The sequence below is a fragment of the Meles meles genome, chromosome 6 (assembly GCF_922984935.1).
Source record: "Meles meles chromosome 6, mMelMel3.1 paternal haplotype, whole genome shotgun sequence".
NCBI classification, from domain to species: domain Eukaryota; kingdom Metazoa; phylum Chordata; class Mammalia; order Carnivora; family Mustelidae; genus Meles; species Meles meles.
In genome coordinates, this window is record NC_060071.1 from 123,890,397 (window position 1) to 123,912,946 (window position 22,550).

The 22,550-nt window shown below is 40.0% G+C and overlaps 1 protein-coding gene across 5 annotated transcripts in view; it reads left to right on the forward strand.

The window, feature by feature from the left end:
- The first annotated feature begins 3,263 nt into the window (after window positions 1-3,263).
- Window positions 3,264-22,550, forward strand: part of EML5 (EMAP like 5) — a 183,202-nt gene continuing 163,915 nt past the window's right edge. For all 5 annotated transcript variants that reach the window (XR_006818654.1, XM_046007940.1, XM_046007941.1 and 2 more), the window contains exon 1: window positions 3,264-3,778. Coding sequence is in view for 4 of the 5 variants with exons in the window: in XM_046007940.1 (XP_045863896.1) it covers window positions 3,582-3,778 (197 nt within the window). In the remaining variant the exon portion in view is untranslated. The remainder of the gene's footprint in view (window positions 3,779-22,550) is intronic.

Genomic DNA, 22,550 nt, shown 5'->3' on the forward strand with positions numbered 1-22,550 from the left:
ATGTCTTAACAAATGTCCAACTCCTAATGTATAGAATTTTAGGGGTCTTTCTCCTGCATGTTTGTTTGCACTATTTTCAAAGGTTACTGGTGGTAGAATCTCATCTAGTGATAAAAGCTTGATTAAACTTTCTGATGTGATGTTAGTAATAGCAGATTATATAAAATTATAGGCCGAAGAACTAATCAGGCTTGTTTTTTTTCTCTGGTAGCATTCATGAATACTTCATTTTTTAGCCACCTTTGTGTCTCAGCTGTCTCTTTTGGTCTTTAGTTGTCAGTTGAGGATGCTTTAATTAAGCATGTTTTTGCTTCACACTCCACCCTTGGGTCATTAAAAATTGTAACGGAAAACATGCTAATGGAAAAATAAATGGTTTAAATCTGTTATTAATATGAGTATTTAAATATATATCATGGGATTCGTAAGACATTGTACTGAAAAATCTGAAACAGAAAAGCGTATTATTTTTCACCATCCTATGTCTCATAAAAATTACATGTAACTAGCAATTAATGTACCACAAATACATGGCAACAAAATATTTAATCTTTTTTAAGTTTGCTGCTTAAATTTAAATGATCGTTAAGTGTTTCTTTTTCTTATCAGGGGTTTTCAGGGAACTCACTAGGGTGAGCTAGCAAACATGTTCTTAAAATAAAAGACAAAAAAAAATATACGTCAAAGAGATGTCAAAGAGAAATTATATGTACCTTTGTCCAGAGAACCTTTTTATGGCCTCAGAGACCTTCTCAGGCCTGGGTTCTCTTTTCTCTTCAGCAAGTGCTCAGTCCGAATTCCTCTTTTTTCCTGATATTGTTACTATCCCAAGTCAAAGATAAGCTGTGGAGGGGGGCATGTTCCCCCCAGTCTTGCTCACTACCCCCTTCTAATTCTTGGCTGCTCTGGAAATCAGGACAAGGGTGCTTTTCATTACAAAAGTTTTAATCATTCTGGGAATAGCAAAAATAATAAGCTTGAGGACATCTGAAAGCTTAGAAACTACATGAAGTCCTTACACTAAGTTTTTTTTGTTTTTATTTTTTTCTTACACTGTTTTTCCTGCATCATAGTTCCTCACTACTCTGTTTAGATGATCATATACTGGAAAGTACAATGGATTTGATTTTTACTTCCAGACTTACTGGTGGAGTTCACCAAATCTACTTGCACCTTCGGAGTTTACTCTTCATGACATGTACGTAAATTCCTTGCTCTGAGATGGCCCTTCCATTCCTGTAGACCAGAAGTCACAATCAAAAGGTGGAAAAATGGGGCGCCTGGGTGGCCCAGTGGATTAAGTCTCTGCCTTCGACTCAGGTCATGATCTCAGGGTTGAGCCCCACATCGGACTCTCTGCTCAGCAAGGAGTTTGCTTTCCCACTCTCTCTGCCTGCCTCTCTGCCTCCTTGTGATCTGTCTGTCAAAAAAAAAAAAAAAAAAAAAAAAAAAAAAAAGGTGGAAAAAACGTCCCCTCCGTTCAAGTAGGTAATTTACATCTTTGAGGATGTAGAGACTGGGTAATATCCATTCCAAGGTATAGATATCCTATAGGAAACAACACTTTTGTGCAGACACATTTCTTAAAAGGATACAAGTTTATTCTAGTTTTTGTCAGATTTCCAAGTTTTGGTATTTTCCAGGGAAACCAAAACTGATTTTTTAGACATGAGTTAGTATTCGTTGTAAAACTTGTGGCTATCAGGGGTGCCTGGGTGGCTCAGTGGGTTAAAGCCTCTGCCTTCGGCTCAGGTCATGATCTCAGGGTCCTGGGATGGAGCTCCGCGTCGGGCTCTCTGCTCAGCAGAGAGCCTACTTCCCCTCCTCTCTCTCTGCCTGCCTCTCTGCCTGCTTGTGATCTCTGTCTGTCGAATAAATAAATAAAATCTAGGGGCGCCTGGGTGGCTCAGTGGGTTAAAGCCTCTGCCTTCAGCTCAGGTCATGGTCCCAGGGTCCTGGGATCGAGCCCCGCGTCGGGCTCTCTGCTTGGCGGGGAGCCTGCTTCCTCCTCTCTCTCTGCCTGCCTCTCTGCCTGCCTACTTGTGATTTCTCTCTGTCAAAAGAAAAAAAAAAATAAAAAAAATAAATAAATAAATAAAATCTAAAAAAAAAAAACACGCCAAAACTTGTGGCTATCATCATGCACTTTAAAACTTTAATAAAAATATGGATTTCAGGGCCCCTAGGTGGCTCAGTCGGCTGAGAATTTCTTAGCCAGGTCTTGAGACCCCGCATTGGGCTCCACGCTGGGCATGCAGCCTATATAAGAAAATTAAAATATGGACTTTTAATTATTTTTATAGGTATTGGTAAATCTTTGTGTAATCCTGTGAGAAAGGGGGGCACTTACAAAACTGAAAAGGAGCTGAATTGGCATAGTGAGGAATTCACTGCTCCCAGTAATTTTGTTTTGGGGACATTCTCCAGGATCACAATACTCAAGCCGTCTTACTTCACCAATACTACAATGCAAGACATATCAACAGTTTATTGGTATTTGAAATATTAAAAATAAATTCAGGTGCCATAGATATTTATTAAGAAATCGGACCTAGGGTGTCGTTTTATGATCTATATCCTGTCCGTTTTAAGGTCAACCTGCACAAATAAGAAAACCTACACTTAGAAAGTCAGGTTGTACCCCAATGGCTGGTATAGTGAGCAGTATGAAGCAGCAAGAAACACACACACACACACACACACGAAGTAACAGGGAAAAAAATGAGATTGTCATCCTAGTGTTGATTCCCCCTGGCACAAACGTAGTCCCGGTCGGGAGAGAGGCCTTTCCAGACAGACAGGCGCTTCACCGTTTCCAAGTAGCAGGAAGCTGGGGGTCGCCCACGGTCCGCCGGGGGTCTCGGGGTCTCAGTGAGGGCTCAGCGCCTGGGAGCTGCTGGGGACTCAGCGGCAAGGCCGGGGTCGGGGGTGGGGGGTTTGGGTGGGTAAGGGCTCGGTCGCTGGAGGAGAGCCGGCCAGCAGTGGGGTCACCTGCAGCTCCGCACGCCCTCACGGTCTCCAGCTGAGAAGGGCGGGGCGAAACGGGCGCGGGCGGCGTTGGGGGCGACGGCGGCTGGGGGCGGGGCCACGCGAGGCCGCGCCGCCGCTTTTTTAGGTCCGGGGACGCGCGGCGCGAGCCCGCGGGGCTGAGGGACAGGGACGAGGCCGCGGCCGGACGCGAACGCCGCAGGTTACCCCGGCGGGGAGCCGGCTGCGCGGGCGGTGGCTGAGGAGTGGAGGCGGGGGGCGGGACCTCGCTCGGCTCGGCTCGGCTCAAAGCCTGGGCGCTGCGGGCCGCGGAGACTAGCCGAGGCGGACGCAGGGCGCGCGGCATCTCACTTGACTGCCGGCGGCGTCCGCGGCCCTCAGCATGTTCCGCGAGGCGAGGGTTCTCCTCCCGCCCGTGGGCTGAGGCGGCGGCGGCGGCGGCCAGGAGAGGCGACATGCACCTGCTCGGCGCGGCTTAGAGGACGCGGCAGGCGGGAAGTCCCGGCCGCCAGCGGGAGGGTTTTCTTCGCCGGGCCGAGGCCGCCTGTCGTCGCCGCGGGCCCGAGCTGGAGCGGCGGGGTGGGCGCCCCGACATGGCGGCCCGGAGCGCCCCGAACTGCCACCTGCGGCTCGAGTGGGTATACGGCTACCGGGGCCACCAGTGCCGCAACAACCTCTACTACACGGCGGCCAAGGAGATCGTGTACTTCGTGGCGGGCGTCGGCGTGGTGTACAGCCCGCGGGAGCATCGACAGAAGTTCTACCGGGGCCACAGCGACGACATCATCAGGTACGGGGGGGGGGGGGGCGGGCGGGGGCGGCCGTCAGCCCCGCGAACCGCTCGCGGAGTTGGCACTTGCGCGTCCTTCTGGGTGCCTGCCGTGACCCGTTCCTGCAGGGAGCATCGCCCCACACAGAAACCCGCCAGTGTCTTGTCCCGGATCCACCCTGGTGACACCCGACAAACGCCTTTCCCCGTCTCGGTGTTCTAGAGTCTCTCCGTCGGGTCAATGCGGTGACACCTGGGCGTTCGGTTTTATGGCTTTGTGCCCCCTTCCTCCTTCAAATTTATGAAAATTGCGAAAAGGTTATTTTGGTAGCAGTTTATTCTTTTAAATCCCGCCAGAGATTTCTTATTAAACGAGTTCTGAAAGCACCAAGGTGGAAATCCTTTGCCTAATAGGAAACTGACAAAAACACCGCAAGCTGTAGGCTCTAAAATACTAGGTCTTGGGAAGCGCGCGCAGGTGGCAGCCTGGAGGGCACTCACCTCGTGGCCATAATGAGTTCAAATTTCACTGCTTACTCTTATAAGCAGACAGAAAAGAAACCCCGGCAGCCTTCAGGTGATTCATTGGAAATTAACAATTTGCACACCTGAGGGCACTTTGGTGTGGAGGGTTTAATCTGAAGAAGCAGCTGAAAGTGATTACCACTGATTTCTAATTCTCTTGTTTTTTTTTTCTCTAAAGTACTTCTAATAAGTTCAGTTTTGTGCTTTTTATTTAATCCCCCTCCCCATTTTAATTATTCTTTGGGCATTATCTTAAAATTGGTGTGAGTGCTTATTTACATTTTAGTGAGCGGTATATTTGAAATTTAATTTCCAGTCAGTGTCTCAGAGGAACTTTTTTGATAAATAAAGTTAAAAGCTGGAGAAATGATTCTAGGCCATTGATTATGTTTCAAGCACAACATTTTTGTCCTTGACAGAAGGAGAATATATTTAAAAAACATTTTGAGAATGTGTTTGTGTGCTGCTTCTGGATTTTTAACAGAGATACCATGATTTGACTTGGTTGCTCAGTCTTCTTTATTTACGTTCCACAGGATTTAAATTGGGCATTTGAAGTCCAATATCTTCGTTTGCTATCTTGTAGGCAAGATGCTCTGGTATTTACATTCTGTAAATAACATAGTTCTAGTTTGCAGGGTCTCTATAGAACTCTGGTCTTTAAAAGGGAGAAGGAAACCTAAAGATAGAGCAAAATGAGAAAAGATAAGGAGAGCAAAAACTGAGATTATGGTGTTTTTGTTGGTTGGTTTTTATTCATTCACCCCAAGAGTAGAATTTACCCCAATTCTTTGTCTTCTTCCCCTGTCATTTACAGTTTCTCTCTCCTTTTCCTTGTGTTAGGTCTCCCACAGTACAGGGGACAGTAGTTTTACTTATTTGAAGCCGCTGTGACTGAAGCCCTCTTCCAGATACTAGCTGTTAGGTTGAATTCAGTAGGCGGGGTATGTGTGAACGTTTTTCGAAGTCTTCTCATGGTGCACTTCTATTGTTTTTTATTCCTTGGTAGTGGAGAGCCGTGTAGTACTGAGGTTTTCTGTATCAAATATGATGTATTTGATGGGATAAATTATGTTTTGTTTATTCTTCCAGCAGCAATTAAAGCTATATGTTATTGTGTTTTAGTAAACTAAGGAAGGTAATGCTTTTGTCTTTTTTTGGTATATAGAGTTGCGCAGCCCAAACATATATCTCAAAATGACAAACTAATTTTTGCCACAATTGGATACATGGTTATGATTTTATGCAAAAGTTCATCCTTAAAGTAATCTATAACAAAAAGATTTCTCAAAACATTGCATTGGAGTAGTGAAATCTGTATCATGTAGCATCTTACAATTAGTGGCATGTATTGGATACAGTGCTGAGATTGTAATTTAATAATCAGTGAAAGAGCTCTGGAAATTTTACTGCAAACAATAATGACACAGATCATTCTTGTTTGTGAAATTGATCAAATTTTTAAACCTTTCAATTTTTGTCAATTTAGTGTTTGAAATGTAAATGTAGAAATTACTCCAGTAACTTTTCGATTATGTCACAACAAAAATGTAATACTCATAAATGTGATACACGCTGGAAAGCAATGTTACTGTAATGTTAGCTTTAGTAATAAAAAGTCAATCCTATTTTTACCATGTTTTGTTTCCATATTTTGTTGAAACTTATGTAGAATTTATTGGTCAAATATGACTTAGTCTGGAGCTAAGATTATTCCAGAATGAGCAGATTGTTGGCCTTAGGTTTTGAAAATGTAGGTGCTATATTGAATGTAAAGACTGTCATTTGCTTACCAGTTCTTCTATCATCTTACTGCATCTCGTATGGCCAATAGTGGTGCCACCTGACTTGTCTTACCATTTTGTGTTGCTTGTGGTTGTCTTATTTTTGCCATCTATCTGTATATACGTCTCTAGTAATTTATCCTTTAGTTTTATTTATTTCAGTACTACAGAATCATGTAGAAATTCATTCTACTGTCAGAAATAATAGAGGAATTTTAGGGTCAATTTTTCTTTTTTTTTTCTGTGTCTCAAGTTACCGATAAAATTCTCCAGCTTTTAAGTGTTTATTACAGGTTTAAATTATAAAATAAATTATGCAAGTCTGGACTACTGGTTTTAGTACAAGATGCACATCTATAGCTTGGTCTGTATTTTTTTTTTTTTTTTAGTTTTTTTTTTTTTTTTGAAACTTTTCTCAGTTGTCTTCCCAAAGGGTGCAATAACTTAAAAATTTTTTTCTTTTTTAAAAGTAGGCTCCATGCCCAGTGTGGAGGCCAGTGGTGGGCTTGAACTCAAAACCCTGAGATCAGGACCTGAGCTGAGATCAAGAGTCAGACACTTGACCAGCTGAGCCACCCAGGCACCCCTAAAATTTATTTTTCTAGTTATGTCCCAACACTTTTTTTGTCAAGTTCATTCTTGAAGTGGTGAGTATTATTGGCCATTTTCAAATCATTTATCACTAGTGAGGACCACTGATGGTGGTTAAGCTATAGTTAGTTTGGTACATTTTGGTACCTGACTCTGGTTTTCTTATGCAAGTGAACCTCCATATTGAACTGCCTGTGCCCATTGTTTCTGTATTTTCTAGGTATAGAGTTTAAGTTGTTGTTTTAAGATTTTATTTATTTGAGAGAGAGCACTCGCACATGTTGGGGGCACAGAGACAGAGGGACAAGCAGACTCCCTGCTGAACACAGAACCCGAGGGGCATTCCATTCCAGGACCCTGAAATCAAGAGTCAGATGCTTATCCTAAACAACTGCCTCTCAGGTGCCCACCCCTCCTTTTTTTTTCTAAACATGGTGAAAGTATCTCACAAGTTAGTGATGAGCCTAAATTATATAATGCCTCTGAGTTACTTTGGGAAGCATACTATATTAAATGGTTGCAGGTTAGAATGATGATAATCCTTGCTTCTGGATGGGACTTTTTTTCTTAGACAAAATGGAATTATAGTAGCTTTTTTCTTCAATTGTGGCAGGTAGTGTTCTTAAGGAAGAAAACTGATCAACTGACCAGAGAGAACCTGGTGAGTGAGGAGAAGCCTGGTCTTGTGGCTTTTCCTCCCCAGCCATGCTGAGTTGGGGACTCTGATGGATTTGGGGGGGGAGGGAGGAAGAAAACAAACAAACAAAAAACTGATCAAGCTTCACTGCAATCTTGTTAAAGTGGTTTTTAACAGCTCTATTTATGGTATGGGAATTGAATTATATGAGTCAAATTATAGTTGGAAAAGCAATTCAGAATGTTGATTTTATGGTTGGTCAACGTATTTTTGTGTTTGTATGGGTTCAGGGTGCACTTTTTTTTTTTTAGGATTTTTAAAAATTTTTTTTTCCTTTTTTTAAATTTTTTTAATAAACATATAATGTATTTTTACCCCCAGGGGTACAGGTCTGTGAATCGCCAGGTTTACACACTTCACAGCACTCACGATAGCACATACCCTCCCCAATGTCCATAACTCCCTCCCCCTCTCCCAACCCCACCTCCCCTCAGCAACCCCCAGTTTGTTTTGTGAGATTAAGAGTCATTTATGGTTTGCCTCCCTCCCAATCCCATCTTGTTTCATTTATTCTTCTCCTATCCCCCTAACCCCCCATGTTGCATCTCCACGTCCTCATATCAGGGAGATCATATGATAGTTGTCTTTCTCTGATTGACTTATTTCACTAAGCATGATACCCTCTAGTTCCATCCACGTCGTCGCAAATGCAAGATTTCATTTCTTTTGATGGCTGCATAGTATTCCATTGTGTATATATACCACATCTTCTTTATCCATTCATCTGTTGATGCACATCTAGGTTCTTTCCATAGTTTGGCTATTGTAGACATTGCTGCTATAAACATTGGGGTGCACGTGCCCCTTCAGATTACTACGTTTGTATCTTTAGGGTAAATACCCAGTAGTGCAATTGCTGGGTCATAGGGTAGTTCTATTTTCAACATTTTGAGGAACCTCCATGCTGTTTTCCAGAGTGGTTGCACCAGCTTGCATTCCCACCAACAGTGGTGCAACTTTTTAAGGTCTGGAAGGAATTACTGCAGATCTACTTGTTGTCTACTTGTGTTTTCAGTTATATGGCCAGTATTTCCCATAACTGGCCAATCATCAGAATCATTAAAGAGCTTCTTGCCAATTTTTTAGACTTTTCCTCTGGTGCACTAAGTCAGAATCCTCTAGGATTGAAGTCCAGAAATGTTTTTTTTTTTTTTTTTTTTAATTGCTCTAGATGATTCTGTTTGGGAAGCTCACTGTCAATCTGTATCCCAAACATGAAAACATGCATGCATAGAATTCTTTACATAAGCAGTTTGAGAAATGGGTGTAAACCTCCCTTGAAACCTAATACCATAATTTTCTTAAGCACTGTGTAATATCTAGAAGCAGTACTTCCAAAAATGTTAGCATATATACAGATTGAGTAAAATGTCCCTATGTTTAAGTTACTAGAATTTGGTGAGCTTAACTTTCACAGACTATATAATGATTGTATTCTGTAAGATTTCATCTTATGTGTTTGGATATCAAAATATTTATTATTTTGATATTTATTTTGATAAAATATTTTGATAAATATTTTGTTTTATAAATACTGCATAGTTTAAGGGATAAAATGAAAAGATGTTTTCAGGGAGAGGTAGGAATTAGCTAGACTAATAGTTCAAGTTGTCATAAGTGTAAATGTATCTTTTTTTTAAAAAGAAGATTTTATTTATTTGACAGAGAGTGAGAGATCACAGGTAGGCAGAGAGGTAGGCTCCCCACTGAGCAGAGAGCCCAATGCAGGGCTCGATCTCAGGACCCTGAGATCACGACCCGAGGCAAAGGCAGAGACTTAACCCATTGAGCCACCCAGGCGCCCCTAAATGTATCTTTATTAAGGGAAATGTCAGGTTTTTGGATTTCCACTATAATAACTACTATTTTATAATGTCTCATTGAATATGCAGGGAACTAATGAAATATATTTTAGATATAAATGAAAGAAAACGTAGAATAATAAGTTCTTAGAACCATTAAGAACTTACGGTTCAAGGCCTTTTCACACCTCAAGGAAATATAGGTTTCCTCATTGAGAGTAGCATGTTCTCATGAAACTTTTTTTAAGCTGAAATGGTGTAAAGCAAAGAAGCAATTACCATTAATCATATGGAAATTTTTTGGTACATTCCTAGACCCCAGAAATAACTTCTCTTAGCTTTTCTGATACCTTAGGATACATATTGCTAATGGATGCACAAATTAAATTGAAATATAAAGTACACATGGTCGCAAACACACTTCAAAACTATGACGGCTTGATACTGGCATGCTGAATGTAGTTCCAAGCAAGGAGCTTTGGGGGGCCGCTCTCCCTGCTTGGGGTATATGCTCTGTGACAGCTTGCAGTAAAAGAAATGCTATTTCTGCTTTTTACCTTTTTTTGGTGAAAGCTAAATTCCTTTTCAGATTCCTTTCAGTTAGTGAAAACAGGTTCTAAAGTAGATCTTTAGTAAAGAGCAGGGTGGCGTAATGAACTTTCAAAAAAAAACAAAAACGGGAGATACCTGTATTTATTGAGCATTAACTTCATGTAAGGGTCCTGCCTGAAAATATTATGAGTATAAAGATACAATAAGTAAAGTGAAGAATTACTTAGGATACTATGTGTACTAGGGATAGCGCTGGTATACCTGTAATCTGGTATGTACATGGGGACATAACAGTTCACAACGATGTTTCTTAGTGAATATAGTACTTTAACTGGGTCTTTAAGGAAAACTGGAGGAAGTGTCATCAAAAGAAATGAATGAAGGTAAAGCATCCTGGGAAGGTATAGCATCATATGCAGTGGTCTCATGTTAAGAGAGAATATTTGGAAGAGTTATTTGTACTCACTATTTTCAGTTTTGTTTTATTTTTTAGGATTTATCCATTTTATAGAGAGTGTGAGCGGGAGGGATGGAGGGAGAGGGAGAGAGAATCTCAAGCAGACTCCACGCTGAATGCAGAGCCTAATGCGGGGTTCAGTCTCACGATGCCAAGATCACAACCTGAGCTGAACCAGGAGACAGATGATCAACTGACTGGGCCACCCAGATGCCCCTTCAGTTCTTTTTCTCCCATTCAGTCCTTTCTGTTTCCGTCCCTTCAGTCTTTCTGTTTTACTATAGCAGCTCTTGTCAAGGTCACCAATGATCTCCACATTGCCACATCCATTTATCAGCTCTCTGTTCTCATCTTTTTTTATTTACTTGCCACAGTCGGTCACTCTCACTTTCTTCAGACACTTTCTTCGGTGGCATTTGGGACACATCTTAGCATAGAAATGGGTATTTCTTATTCTTTCAGCAAGTATTTATTGAGTACCTATTATTTACCAGGGACTAATCTTAGCATTAGAGATATAGCAGTGAACCAAACAGATGAAATTCTTTACCCTCTTGAAATTTATATCTACTGGGGAAAGATATAGAATAAATAAGAAATATATTATCTGATATATATTATATACAATATGTGTATACGGTACATTCTTCATATGTACTATATACATATGTTATATACATAATGTATAGTTTATAGTATATAAGATGGTATGTATATATGAATGTAACATGTTTAAACAGCGCAGGACTTAGTATATAGTGTATATATTAGATGGTATTTATATATAATTATAATGTGTTTGAATAGTGCAGGACTTAGGGGCATTGGCTCCCCCATGCAGTTGAAAACCTGCGTATTACTTGATTTCCTCAAAAATTAACTAATAGCCTGCTATTGAACAGAAGCCTTAGCAATACCATAAACAGTTGATTAATATATATTTTGTATGTTGTATGTATTTTATACTATATAATTAAAGTAAGGTAAGAGAAAAGGTTTTTAAAATCCTAAGGAAGGGGTGCCTGGGTGGCTCAGTCAGTTAAGTGTCTGCCTTTGGCTCAGGTCATGATCTCAGGGTCCTGGAATTGGGCCCCAACTTCTATCTCTCTCTCAGATAAAGAGATAAAATCTTTAAAAAATATATTTAAAATCCTAAGGAAGAGAAAATACACATACAGTCTTGTAATAACTGACTGAAAAAAAATCTCCATATAAGTGGATCAAGGGCCAACTGTATATATTGTGTATAAGGGCTAAAAAAAAAAAGGAAAGTGAGGTAGAGACTGAAACTATTGGAAAGAGGTTAGATAGTAGAGTCAAGAAGTCCTCACTGTAAAGTATAGCACTTGAGTAGAGACTTGGAGATAAGGGAATGTGTTGCTGCGTGGGTATTTTAAAGGAAGGACATTTCAAACGAACTATCATGTGCAAAGGCCCTGAAGTGGAATGCTCATGTGTGAGGCAAAGTCAGAAAGTTAGTGTGGTTGGAGTGCAGTGAATTTGAGTGATATTAGTAAGAAATGAGGTCTGCTGAAGCAATGGTTGTGGGGCAAATTGCATAGGACTTCCTGGGCTGAGAGGATTTTATTTTAGTCTTCCCATTTGAGACTGGAAGTTACTGGAACACTTTAATCAAGTTAATGACATAATTTGACTTAATGGTTTATCAAGGTCACCTTGGCTCCAAGGTTCAGAACAGACAGAGAGAGGGGCAAGATGGAAAAAGACTGCTGGAATAATCTAGTGAAGAGATATGGGTGACTGGTGCCAGAATGCTAACAGTGCGGGTAGTAAGAAAAAGTCAGCTATATTTCGAAGATGGAGACAACATGATTTGCTTATGGATCAGATATAACTTGTGATAGGTCAATGATAATCACGTTGTTGGTTGAAACAACCGAAAGCATGGAATTGCTAATTACTGAACTGGGAAAGACTGTGGGAAGGGAAAATTTTATGTTTTGGGAGAAAAGACCATGAACTCTGTTTTAGAAGTGTTAAATATGAGATACTAATAGACAGTCAAATGGAGTTGTAAATTAGGCAGTTGAACATGTGTGTCTGTGATTCAGGGGAGCAGTCTAGGTTGCTATAAATTTAGGTGTTATTGGTATGTAGATAATATTTAATAAAGCCATGAACCTGGATGAGATCACTGAGGGATTAAGTATAGATGGAGAAAAGATCTAAAAAAATGGATTCCTGTGGCACTCCAACATTTAAATGTATAACTTGAAAAAGAACTGATTAAAAAAAAAAATGTGACCGGAGAGGCAGGAGAAAAACCAAGAGGGTGTGGGGTCATGGAAGTCAAATGAAGGGAGTATTTCAAGAGAAGGAAGTGATCAGCTATATCAAGTAAGATGTGAGGAATGCAGCACCTTAGTGGAGATGTTAGATATTTTACAATAATTACATTCTAATCACAAGACTTTCCAGGAGACTGTGTATGTCCAGGTGATCACTGGAACAGAGATGAGCAGGAAGTCAAAATGAGTCACTTCATTATTAGTATACAAAACTGGCCTTCTTCAGGATTTTTCCAGCAGCTTCTAATTTATGTGCTAGAAGGCACATGACTGTTAGCCCTAGCTCCCTGCTACTCAAAGATATGGGCCTCAGAGGAGGTTCGCTATCACCTGGGAGCTCTTTAGAAATGCAGATCTCAAGGTGCCTGAGTGGCTCAGTGGGTTGTGTCCAACTCTTGATTTTGGCTCGGGTTATAATCTTGGAGTCATGGAATTGAGCCCTGTGTTGGGGCTCCACGCTCAGCGGGGAGTCTACTTCTCTCCTCGTTCCTTCTGGCCTCTCTCTCCTGCACATTTGTGCACATGAGTGCGCGCATGTACGAGTGCACACACTCTCTCAAATCTTAAAAAAAAAAAAAAAAAGAAATGCAGATCTCAAACTCCACGCAGACATACTGAATTAGACTGTATTTTAATATTCTCAGATAATTTGTAAACATTATTTGAAAAACATGCTGTAGATCAGTGGTTTTTTCAAAGTGTGGTCTTTGAACCAGCAGCATAGTATCATCTGGAAACTGTTAGGACTACTAATTCTTAGGCTTCCCCCCAGAACTAATCAGGAACTGTAGATACAAGTAAGACCCAGCAATCCATTTTATTCACTTTCAGGTAATACTGATATAGTCTAACGTTTGAAAACCACTGCTCTAGATTCCTGATTCTCAACCCTGGCTATATATTAGAATCACTTAGATAAAAACAAAGCAAACATAATAAAACCACCATGGCTGAATCTCATCCCTGAAAATTCTGATTTAATTTGTTTAGGGTAGGTCTTGAGTATAGTTTCTTTGTTGTTGTTTGCTTCTGTTTTAAAATTTTAAGCTTCTTAGATGGTTCTAATGCAGCCAGGATTGAAAACCACTGCTGTAAATATGGTAGTAATCCTTGTTTAGCTGGTGGGCTAGGAAGTCAACCTGAAAAAAATTCAGAGCCTGGTCAAATTTATTCACTTACTATTATGCATTATATAATGATGTGGATAATCTGCTAAAGGGATTGAAATCCCTTTAAAAACTTCAGACCTCTTGCCTAAGGTCCCCCCATGCTAGATAGCATAAATCTCCATGTTTGAAGATTTATTACCAAAAAAAAAAAAAAAAAATGCAATCCTCAGTATGTCCTCAATATGGTTTTCTGTTGATGGATTTGCTCAGTATCATCAGGGACTTAAAACACTAATAGATATCATACATCATCAGTGCAGAAAAATGCTCACTCACTGGGCACCTGGACAGTTCACTTAATGTGCAAAATTAATGTGCGTCCTGGATGGTATCAAGTGAGGTGTAGCTCAGTGCTCTGGGTGATGATTTCAGCAGACTCAGATGGTTGCCCTGGGTTTGTCTGACCATATTGATCCTTATTGTCTATTAATAAATTCCATTTTGGAGCCAGAATCTGCACTCAGAGATAGACCAAATATGTTAGTATTTGATAAGGAACGTAAGTATATCAAAAGGACAGATCCGGGGCGCCTGGGTGGCTCAGTGGGTTAAGACGCTGCCTTCGGCTCGGGTCATGATCTCAGGGTCCTGGGATCGAGTCCCGCATCGGGCTCTCTGCTCAGCAGGGGGCCTGCTTCCCCCCCTCTCTCTCTGCCTGCCTCTCTGCCTACTTGTGATCTCTGTCAAGTAAATAAATAAAAATCTTTAAAAAAAAAAAAAAAAGGACAGATCCTCTCCACCCTATGAAATTCTAAAGTGGATGTACTTGCATAGACAGTTCAAATAGCATGCTAGGTTGATGTCCAGTCAGAGAATGACGTGTTTCATAGGGCTTCAGACTACATGTTGCCACTACCCAAGCATAAAGCACCACTAACAGCAGGTAGACAGACTTCAGTCCTAAAGGCCAGCAAATTCTCCTTGCTGGAGAATTTGTGTCTCAATATGGATCAGTATTCAGAGACAGCATAGCACTGTCAAGGAGTTACATCTAATGAGCATAAACACACCTCTTAGGCTACAGTAGTATCTATTCTAAGTGGCACATGGCATCACCGTATTGGCCAAAGACACCAAGAACTAGTACAAAGGCCTTAATAGTACCTGAATTACTACCTAAAGTATTACATTCTGTTGGCCGATGTAATTTAAAGGAGGATTGGATTCTAAATTGTCATGTGAAATATAGTGCCCATCTTATACTGGCATGTGTATCTAAAGTAGAAAGCATTGGCGGCGGCGGGGGGGTGGTGGGGACTAACTCCTTGGTGTTGGTTGATTGCTAGCATGAGGGAATAAGCATGGGACCAAAGATGGACCTTGCACCCTGGATCTAGCTTTTTTGGAGTCTGTGGTTGGGCTCAATTCACAACGCCACAAAATTCTTTTTTTTTTTTTTTCTTGTGGGATGGGCAGCTTATAATGCTGGATTGGCAAATGTTGTGATTGTAGGTGTTGTTAACTCAGATTTCACTCTAAAAACTACCTTGTTCTTCACAATTGAGGGGAGAATACCTGATTTTACTTAAGCTGGGGATTATAGGGATAAAACAGACAGATTGGATGTGAAGTGAGAATTCTGGAGTATCATTGCCATGTTATGGATGGTGTCAGCCTCTTGATGGAGCCAAGAAAGTGAGAGGTCTTTGTCATGGATGCTAGAAGCATGGGATGTGGCATAACAGGGGGCACTTAATTGAAATTAAAGACCCAGAAATAAATTGATGGCAAGAGAAGTGTACATAGCCCAGTCCCCAAATCAGTTAGATGAACTGAGAGGGACAGTCACCTTGTCAAGGAAATCCTGCCACTCTTCCCGTGAATCATGTATCTACTTCACCTCCCAAGGAAGAAGACATATATTCTTTGCCCCCAATCCATTGGAATCTCTTTTCATCACTATGGGAGGACTTACTTTCTTGGTCAGGAGATACAGTACTAGACACTGCTGCTGGTGTGAAAGCTCTCCTTATGTTATTCATTGTAGTCTGTGCAACGTAATTACAGTCACCACAAGCAGTTATTCTAAAGAATTTGCAGTTTTAACTTGGTATGATTTTGCTAATGGTATTATTTAAATTAGCCACAGGGTGATGATATAACCAAGTCTACCCACCTCAGAATCATTATCTTTATAGACGGTTGATCAGGGAGCAGGGCATAATTCCCAACCAGGAATGGAAAATGAAAGGCCATAGGTGAGAACTAACTACAGAGCCCACAGACTAGTCATCCATTACGTGGTTGCAGTGTGACCTTTCTAATTATTAGTTAACTTGTGGACAGTGTATTTAACACATAAAACTCTACAGAAGGTGGCTCTACTAGCATGATAAGGAATGTTACCTGTAACCTGGATGTTAGAGTCAGATGACATGCACTTGCAAAGGGCAATTTTTACAACTATAAAGAGACTACATAGGAGTCTGAAGTTGACATCATACGGAATGTGAGAGGCTTCATGGACCTCCCCTCAAAGGGTAGTTGTTATATTTTTTAAATTAGCAATAATATACTATCAAATACAATTATAGAAAATTGAAAGCTGTAGAAAAATATTTACCTGTGGTCTTGCAATCTGGAAATAATACTACTGTGTTTTAGAGATTTTCTTTTAAGTCTTTTTTTTTTTTTTTTTTTAAAGTAAGCTCTGTGCTCAATGTGGGGCTTAAACTCATGACCCTGAGATCAAGAGTCACATGATCTACTGACTGACCCAGCCAGGAGCCCCTCCCTTAAAGCCTTTTTTTTTTTTTTTAAAAAAAAAGAGCAGTTTTAGGCTTATACACCAAAACTGAGAGGAAGGTACAGATTTCCCATATACCTCCTGCCCCACACATGTATAGCCTCCCCATTATCAATATCTTTCACCAGAATGGTATACTTTTTACGAAGGACGAACCTTGCGTTAACACATCATAATCGCTCAAAATCCATAATTTACCTTAGGGTTCACTCATGGTGTTAAACATTCTTTGGGTTTGGACAAATGTGCACTGACATATGTCTATCCACTGACCTAAAAATCCTCTGTGCTCTACCTGTATACTCCCTAGCTCCCCCATTCCAACCAGTTGATGTTCCTACTGTCTCTATAGTTTTGCCTTTTTCCAGAAGGTCATATAGTTGGAATAATACAGTATGTAATCTTTTCAAATGGACTTCTTTCACTTAGTAATATGCATTTAAGATTCTACCCATGTTTTCTCGGCTTGATAGCTCATTTCCTTTTAGTGCTAAATAATATTCCCTTGTCTGGATGTACCAAGTTCATTTATCCCTTCACCTACTGAAGAACATCTTGGTTGCTTCCAAGTTTTGGCAATAATGAATAAGGCTCCTGTAAACATCTCTGTGTAGGTTTTGGGTAGATAGAAGTTTTTAACTCCTTTGGGTAGAAAGGAACACAATTGCTGGATTGTACGGGAACAGTATGTTACCAAAGAAGTTTGGAAGACCAAACTGTCTTCCAAAATGGCTGTACCATTTTGCATTCCCACCAGCAATGTATGAAAAGTCTCTTCTGCTCATCCGCATCAGCATTTGGCATTGTCAGTGTTCTGAATTTTAATAGGCATGTTCTGATAGGCATGTAGTTCTAATAATAGGCATGTAGTGGTATCTTGTTGTGATTTGCATTTCCCTGATGTCATATGATGTGAAGGATCTTTTCATATGCTTATTTGCCATCTGTATATCTTCTTTGATGAGGGGGTCTGTTAAGGTCTTTGGCCTAATTTGTAATTGGGCTGTTTTCTTATTGTTGAGATTTAAGAGGGCTTTGTATGTTTTGGATAACAGTTCTTTATCAGATGGGTCTTTTGCAGATGTTTTCTCCCATACTATGGCTTGTCTTTCAAATGTTCTTGATGTTGTCTTTCACAGAGCAGAAATTTTTTAATGAAGTCGGTTTATCAGTTATTTCTCTCATGTATCATGTATTTGGTGTTGTACCTAAAAAGGCACAACCATACCTAGATATTTTTCTGTGTTATCTTTTAGGAATTTTATAGTTTTACATTTTATCTTTGGGTCTATTACCCATTTTGAATTAAATTTTGTGAAGGATGCTAAGGTCTGTGTTTAGATTCACTTTTTGCCTGTAGTTGTCTGGTTTTAGCACTATTTGTTGAAGAGGGAGATGATCTTTGTATTGCTTTTCCTCCTTTGTCAAATAACAGTTGACTATATTTATGGAGGTCTATTTCTGAGCTCTCATCTGTAAGTGTTGTTGAGTTCCACTTTTTGTTGAGTAATATACTAGTTAGTATGTGGAATACAGCTTAACTGTAATATTGACTTCAAGAATAACTAGAAAAATACTCATGCTTTCTTTCTCATTAAGAAAACTGGAACTATCCTGGACTCAGAATCCAGATGCCCAGGGTATGTAGCAACATAATGTAGCAACAAAATAAGTTACAAGGCCTAATAAGTTAAAGCTCTTGCATTCAGATGTTTCCACCAATGCAACTATATATTTCCAACAACCCTTTTCAGAGCCATGACAAGGATATCCTAACAGAAGGAACACCAAATTGGGAGTCAGACAGCCTGGGTTCCAGTCCTGACTGTGATTAACTAGAGGGGAAACATTAACCAGAATATATTAAGTTGGAGAACTTGCTACGAGTTTACACTATTTGTTGGCCGTTGTGCAGCTTGGGTCAAAGAATATTCGCACAGTAGAGTCATGTGTTTTCATCTGCTTACCTCCTGTGCCCAGCTCAGCGTTAAGCCCAGCTGGTCCTGGTAAATAGACTCACTCATTGGGGTGGCTTTATCTCAATATAGGCTTCTAGTAACAAAGAAGGCAGCTGAAACTTCTATCAGTTCCTATATTATTTGGTCTGAGATGAAAGTGCCTACAGTTATGAATAGAAATACATTTTGAGCATTTGTCACTTACAGAGTCTTTATTCCTTAATGGATACTCCAGTCAATAAATCTTTGTGAAGAAGGGAAATTTTAGTTAGTTGCTTAGTAATGCTGATGAATTTGATTACTAGGAAGTCTGTATATAAATGATGAATTAAGGATGCACCATTTTTTAATATTAGCCTAAGGTTTAACTACTTATGGAAGTATTAGTTGGTAGAAATAGGAGTTGTGACTATGGTAGATAATCCAGAATAAATCTACATGTCACTTAAAAAAAGAATATTGGAAGCATCAGAACTTTGAGATTTCAGCAGTACATCCAGCTCCTATCTCATATTAATTCTCCAGCATGTGCGTGAGATCTTGCCCTTTTTTGCCTGCTCCAGTGATTCTCCTCATTCACCTATATCAGTATTTTTGATGACTTCTAGATGAATCTTGAAAAGGCTTTTCAAGAAATGATGTTAAAAATAACCTAACATCCTTGGGGGGAGGGGGAGGAATGAACTCAATTATATCTCACCATATGCAAAATTTAACTCATATTGGGTCATGTGTCTTAAACATAAAAGGTAACATATAAAATTTTTACAAAAATATAGGAAATAAAATAAAATGGATGACTTATGAAAAAGAAAATTATAAATTGAACTGGAATAAAATTAAAACTTTTCAAACTTCCAGGTAACCAAAGATAGTGGTGGATGTATAGTAAGTAGCCTTCCAAAATTTCTTCCCCAAACAATGCATAATCATTTCACAAGTATGAAATTTCTGTGCAAAGCTATAGCCTTACCATTATGTAAACAGGGAATACCAAGACTGTAAAATAGCTAAGTGAAAAAGAGAAAGAGAAACTCTACTTACAGTTTTGTAAGCTCTTTCCTCTCTACCACTGACCTTTTCAGGGAGCAACATAACCTAAAAGAACTGTGACTGAATACTGTAAGGATAAAGACAAAAAGAACTATAGATAATGGTATAACCTAGTTAGTAAAATTGTTTCTCACAGGGCTAGTGATTCTGAAACAACTTTGGGTGTATTACACTTAAGTAAGTAAATCGACTTTAGTTTATGGAAAGCTAATTTCTCACTCTTCGAGGAAGAAGTTATACATAAAGGGAGAAATTCTCCATAAAATTGTGGTTTTGGATTAGAATCACAGGTATCAATATGAATTCATGGTTTTTAGGTGTATACACACATAGATACAGAATATAGATATATGCATATACATGGATTATACATGGATTAGTGTGTGTATGTTTGTGTGTGTGTGTATATATATATACATATATACACACACACATATTATCCAAGTTCTGTCTTAGCCTAGAAGGAATAACACACTGTAACAATGACCACATTGATTGCTCCAATCTTGTTCTCTAAATACCATTCTGTAATAAAAGGAACTAGGGCTTCCTAGAGAAGTAGCTAATTATAGGATGGAGCAGGAAAAATGCTAGATGAGCCTTGAATATATTGTGGTGCCTCAAAGTAGACAAATGCAGGGGTGCCTGGGTGGCTCAGTGGGTTAAGCCTCTGCCTTCGGCTCAGATCATGATCTCAGGGTCCTGGGCTCGAGACCCCCATCGGGCTCTCTGCTCAGTGGGGAGCCTGCTTCTCCCTCTCTCCGCCTGTCTCTCTGTCTACTTGGAATCTCTCTCTCTGTCAAATAAACAAAATCTTAAAAAAAAAAAAAAAGTAGACAAATGCAAAAGAGATGGTGGCTTGTTGAAAAAATAAGGGAGCCAACCTGAAGGATCTCCTGAAGGTCAAAAATGGAACAATTTGAGCTATAAAATAAATAATGATACTTTTTGAATTTTAACCCATAGAATAAAATAGGAATTGTCAAAAACCAGACTGTGGGCCAGTTATGGCCTGCCACCTATTTTTATAAATAAAATTTTATTGGAAAACAAACATGACTAACATGACTATTTGTTTCCGCAACCTTTATTTATTTATTTATTTATTTATTTTTTTTTTTAAAGATTTATTTATTTGACAGATAGAGATTACAAGTAGGCAGAGAGGCAGGCAGAGAGAGAGAGAGGAGGAAGCAGGCTCCCAGCCAAGCAGAGAGCCCGATGCGGGGCTCGATCCCAGGACCCTGGGATCATGACCTGAGCTGAAGGCAGAGGCTTTAACCCGCTGAGCCACCCAGGCGCCCCACCGCAACCTTTTTTTTTTTTTAAAGATTTTATTTATTTATTTGACAGAGAGAAATCACAAGAGAGGCAGGCAGAGAGAGAGGAAGGGAAGCAGGCACTCCGCTGAGCAGAGAGCCCGATGTGGGACTCGATCCCAGGACCCTGAGATCATGACCTGAGCCGAAGGCAGCAGCTTAACCCACTGAGCCACCCAGGTGCCCCACCGCAACCTTTTTTAAAAAAATTTATTTATTTATTTTTTCAGCGTAACAGTATTCATTGTTTTTGCACAACACCCAGTGCTCCATGCAATACGTGCCCTCCCTATTACCCACCATCTGGTTCGCCCAACCTCCCACCCCCGCCCCTTCAAAACTCTCAGGTTGTTTTTCAGAGTCCATAGTCTCTCTCTTTTTTTTTTTTTTTTTAAAGATTTTATTTATTTATTTGACAGAGAGAGATCATAAGAAGGCAGAGAGGCAGACAGAGAGAGTGAGAGGGAAGCAGGCTCCCCGCTGAGCCGAGAGCCCGACGTGGGACTCGATTCCAGGACCCTTAGATCATGACCTGAGCCGAAGGCAGCAGCTTAAACCACTGAGCCACCCAGGCGCCCCCAGAGTCCATAGTCTCTTATGGTTCGCCTCCCCTTCCAGTTTCCCTCAACTTCCTTCTCCTCTCCATCTCCCAATGTCCTCCATGTCATTCCGCAACTTTTTTTTTTAAAAGATTGATTTATTAGAGAGAGAGAGAGGGAAGGGGCAGAGGGAGAGAGAGAGAATCTCAGGCAAACTCCCCACTGAGTGTGGAGCCTGATTTGGGGCTTGATCCCACAACCCTGAGATCACACCCTGAGCCAAAATCAAGAGCCGGACACCTAACCAACAGAGCTACCTAGGTGTGCCACTGTTTTTGCAATCATTTTTTAATAGTCCCTCTAAGAAGCCCTTTTAGGAATTTTCTTTTTCTTAATTGCCCCAACTCACCCCAGAATTCTATTACCACAGATATACTGTGTATCAGTTTATGTACCTTATATGTATCTATGCTTTATTCATAAAAATAGTAAGACCTTCACACAAGGACCAGTTTTTTCAAAACCCCATGAAAGTGATACTGCTCCCAAGTAGAATGCATGGTTTACATATTGTCAGTGCCTATTTGACATTATAACAGCAGAGTTGAGTAGGTGTAATAGAGGCTGTATGGCATGCAAAGCCCAAAATATTTACTGTCACTTTACAGAAAAAGTTTATTACTGACTTTAGAATTAAAATATCTTTGAGTTCAACTGATAAAAACAATGGATTAACTAAGAGAGAAAAGATAGTTCTTCCTATGGCTAAAATAAAAAGGATAAGGAATAACAAATGTTGGTGAGGATGTGGAGAAAAAGGAACACTTGTACACTGTCGGTGGGAATGTACAGCCACTGTGGAAACAATATAGAAGTTCCTCAAAAAATTAAAAATAGAAATACCATATTATCCATTAATTCCTAGCAAAGTAAACAAAAACAATAATTCTAAAAGATATATGAAACCCTGTATTTATTGCAGCATTATTTACAATAGCCAATATAGAAGCAACCTAAGTGTCCATTGATAGATGAATGAATAGAGAAGATGTGGTATATTTGTGTGCACGCGTGCACACACACACACACACACACACTCACATACTCTCACATACACAAAATGGAATATCACACATCCATAAGAAAGGATCTTGCCATTTGCAACAACTTAGATGGACCTAGGGGGCAAAATAAAACAAATACCGTATGACTTCATTTGTATGTGGAATCTAAAAAAATCAAACAAAAAGCAGAATCAAACCTAAAAATACAAAAACAAACTGATGTTTGCA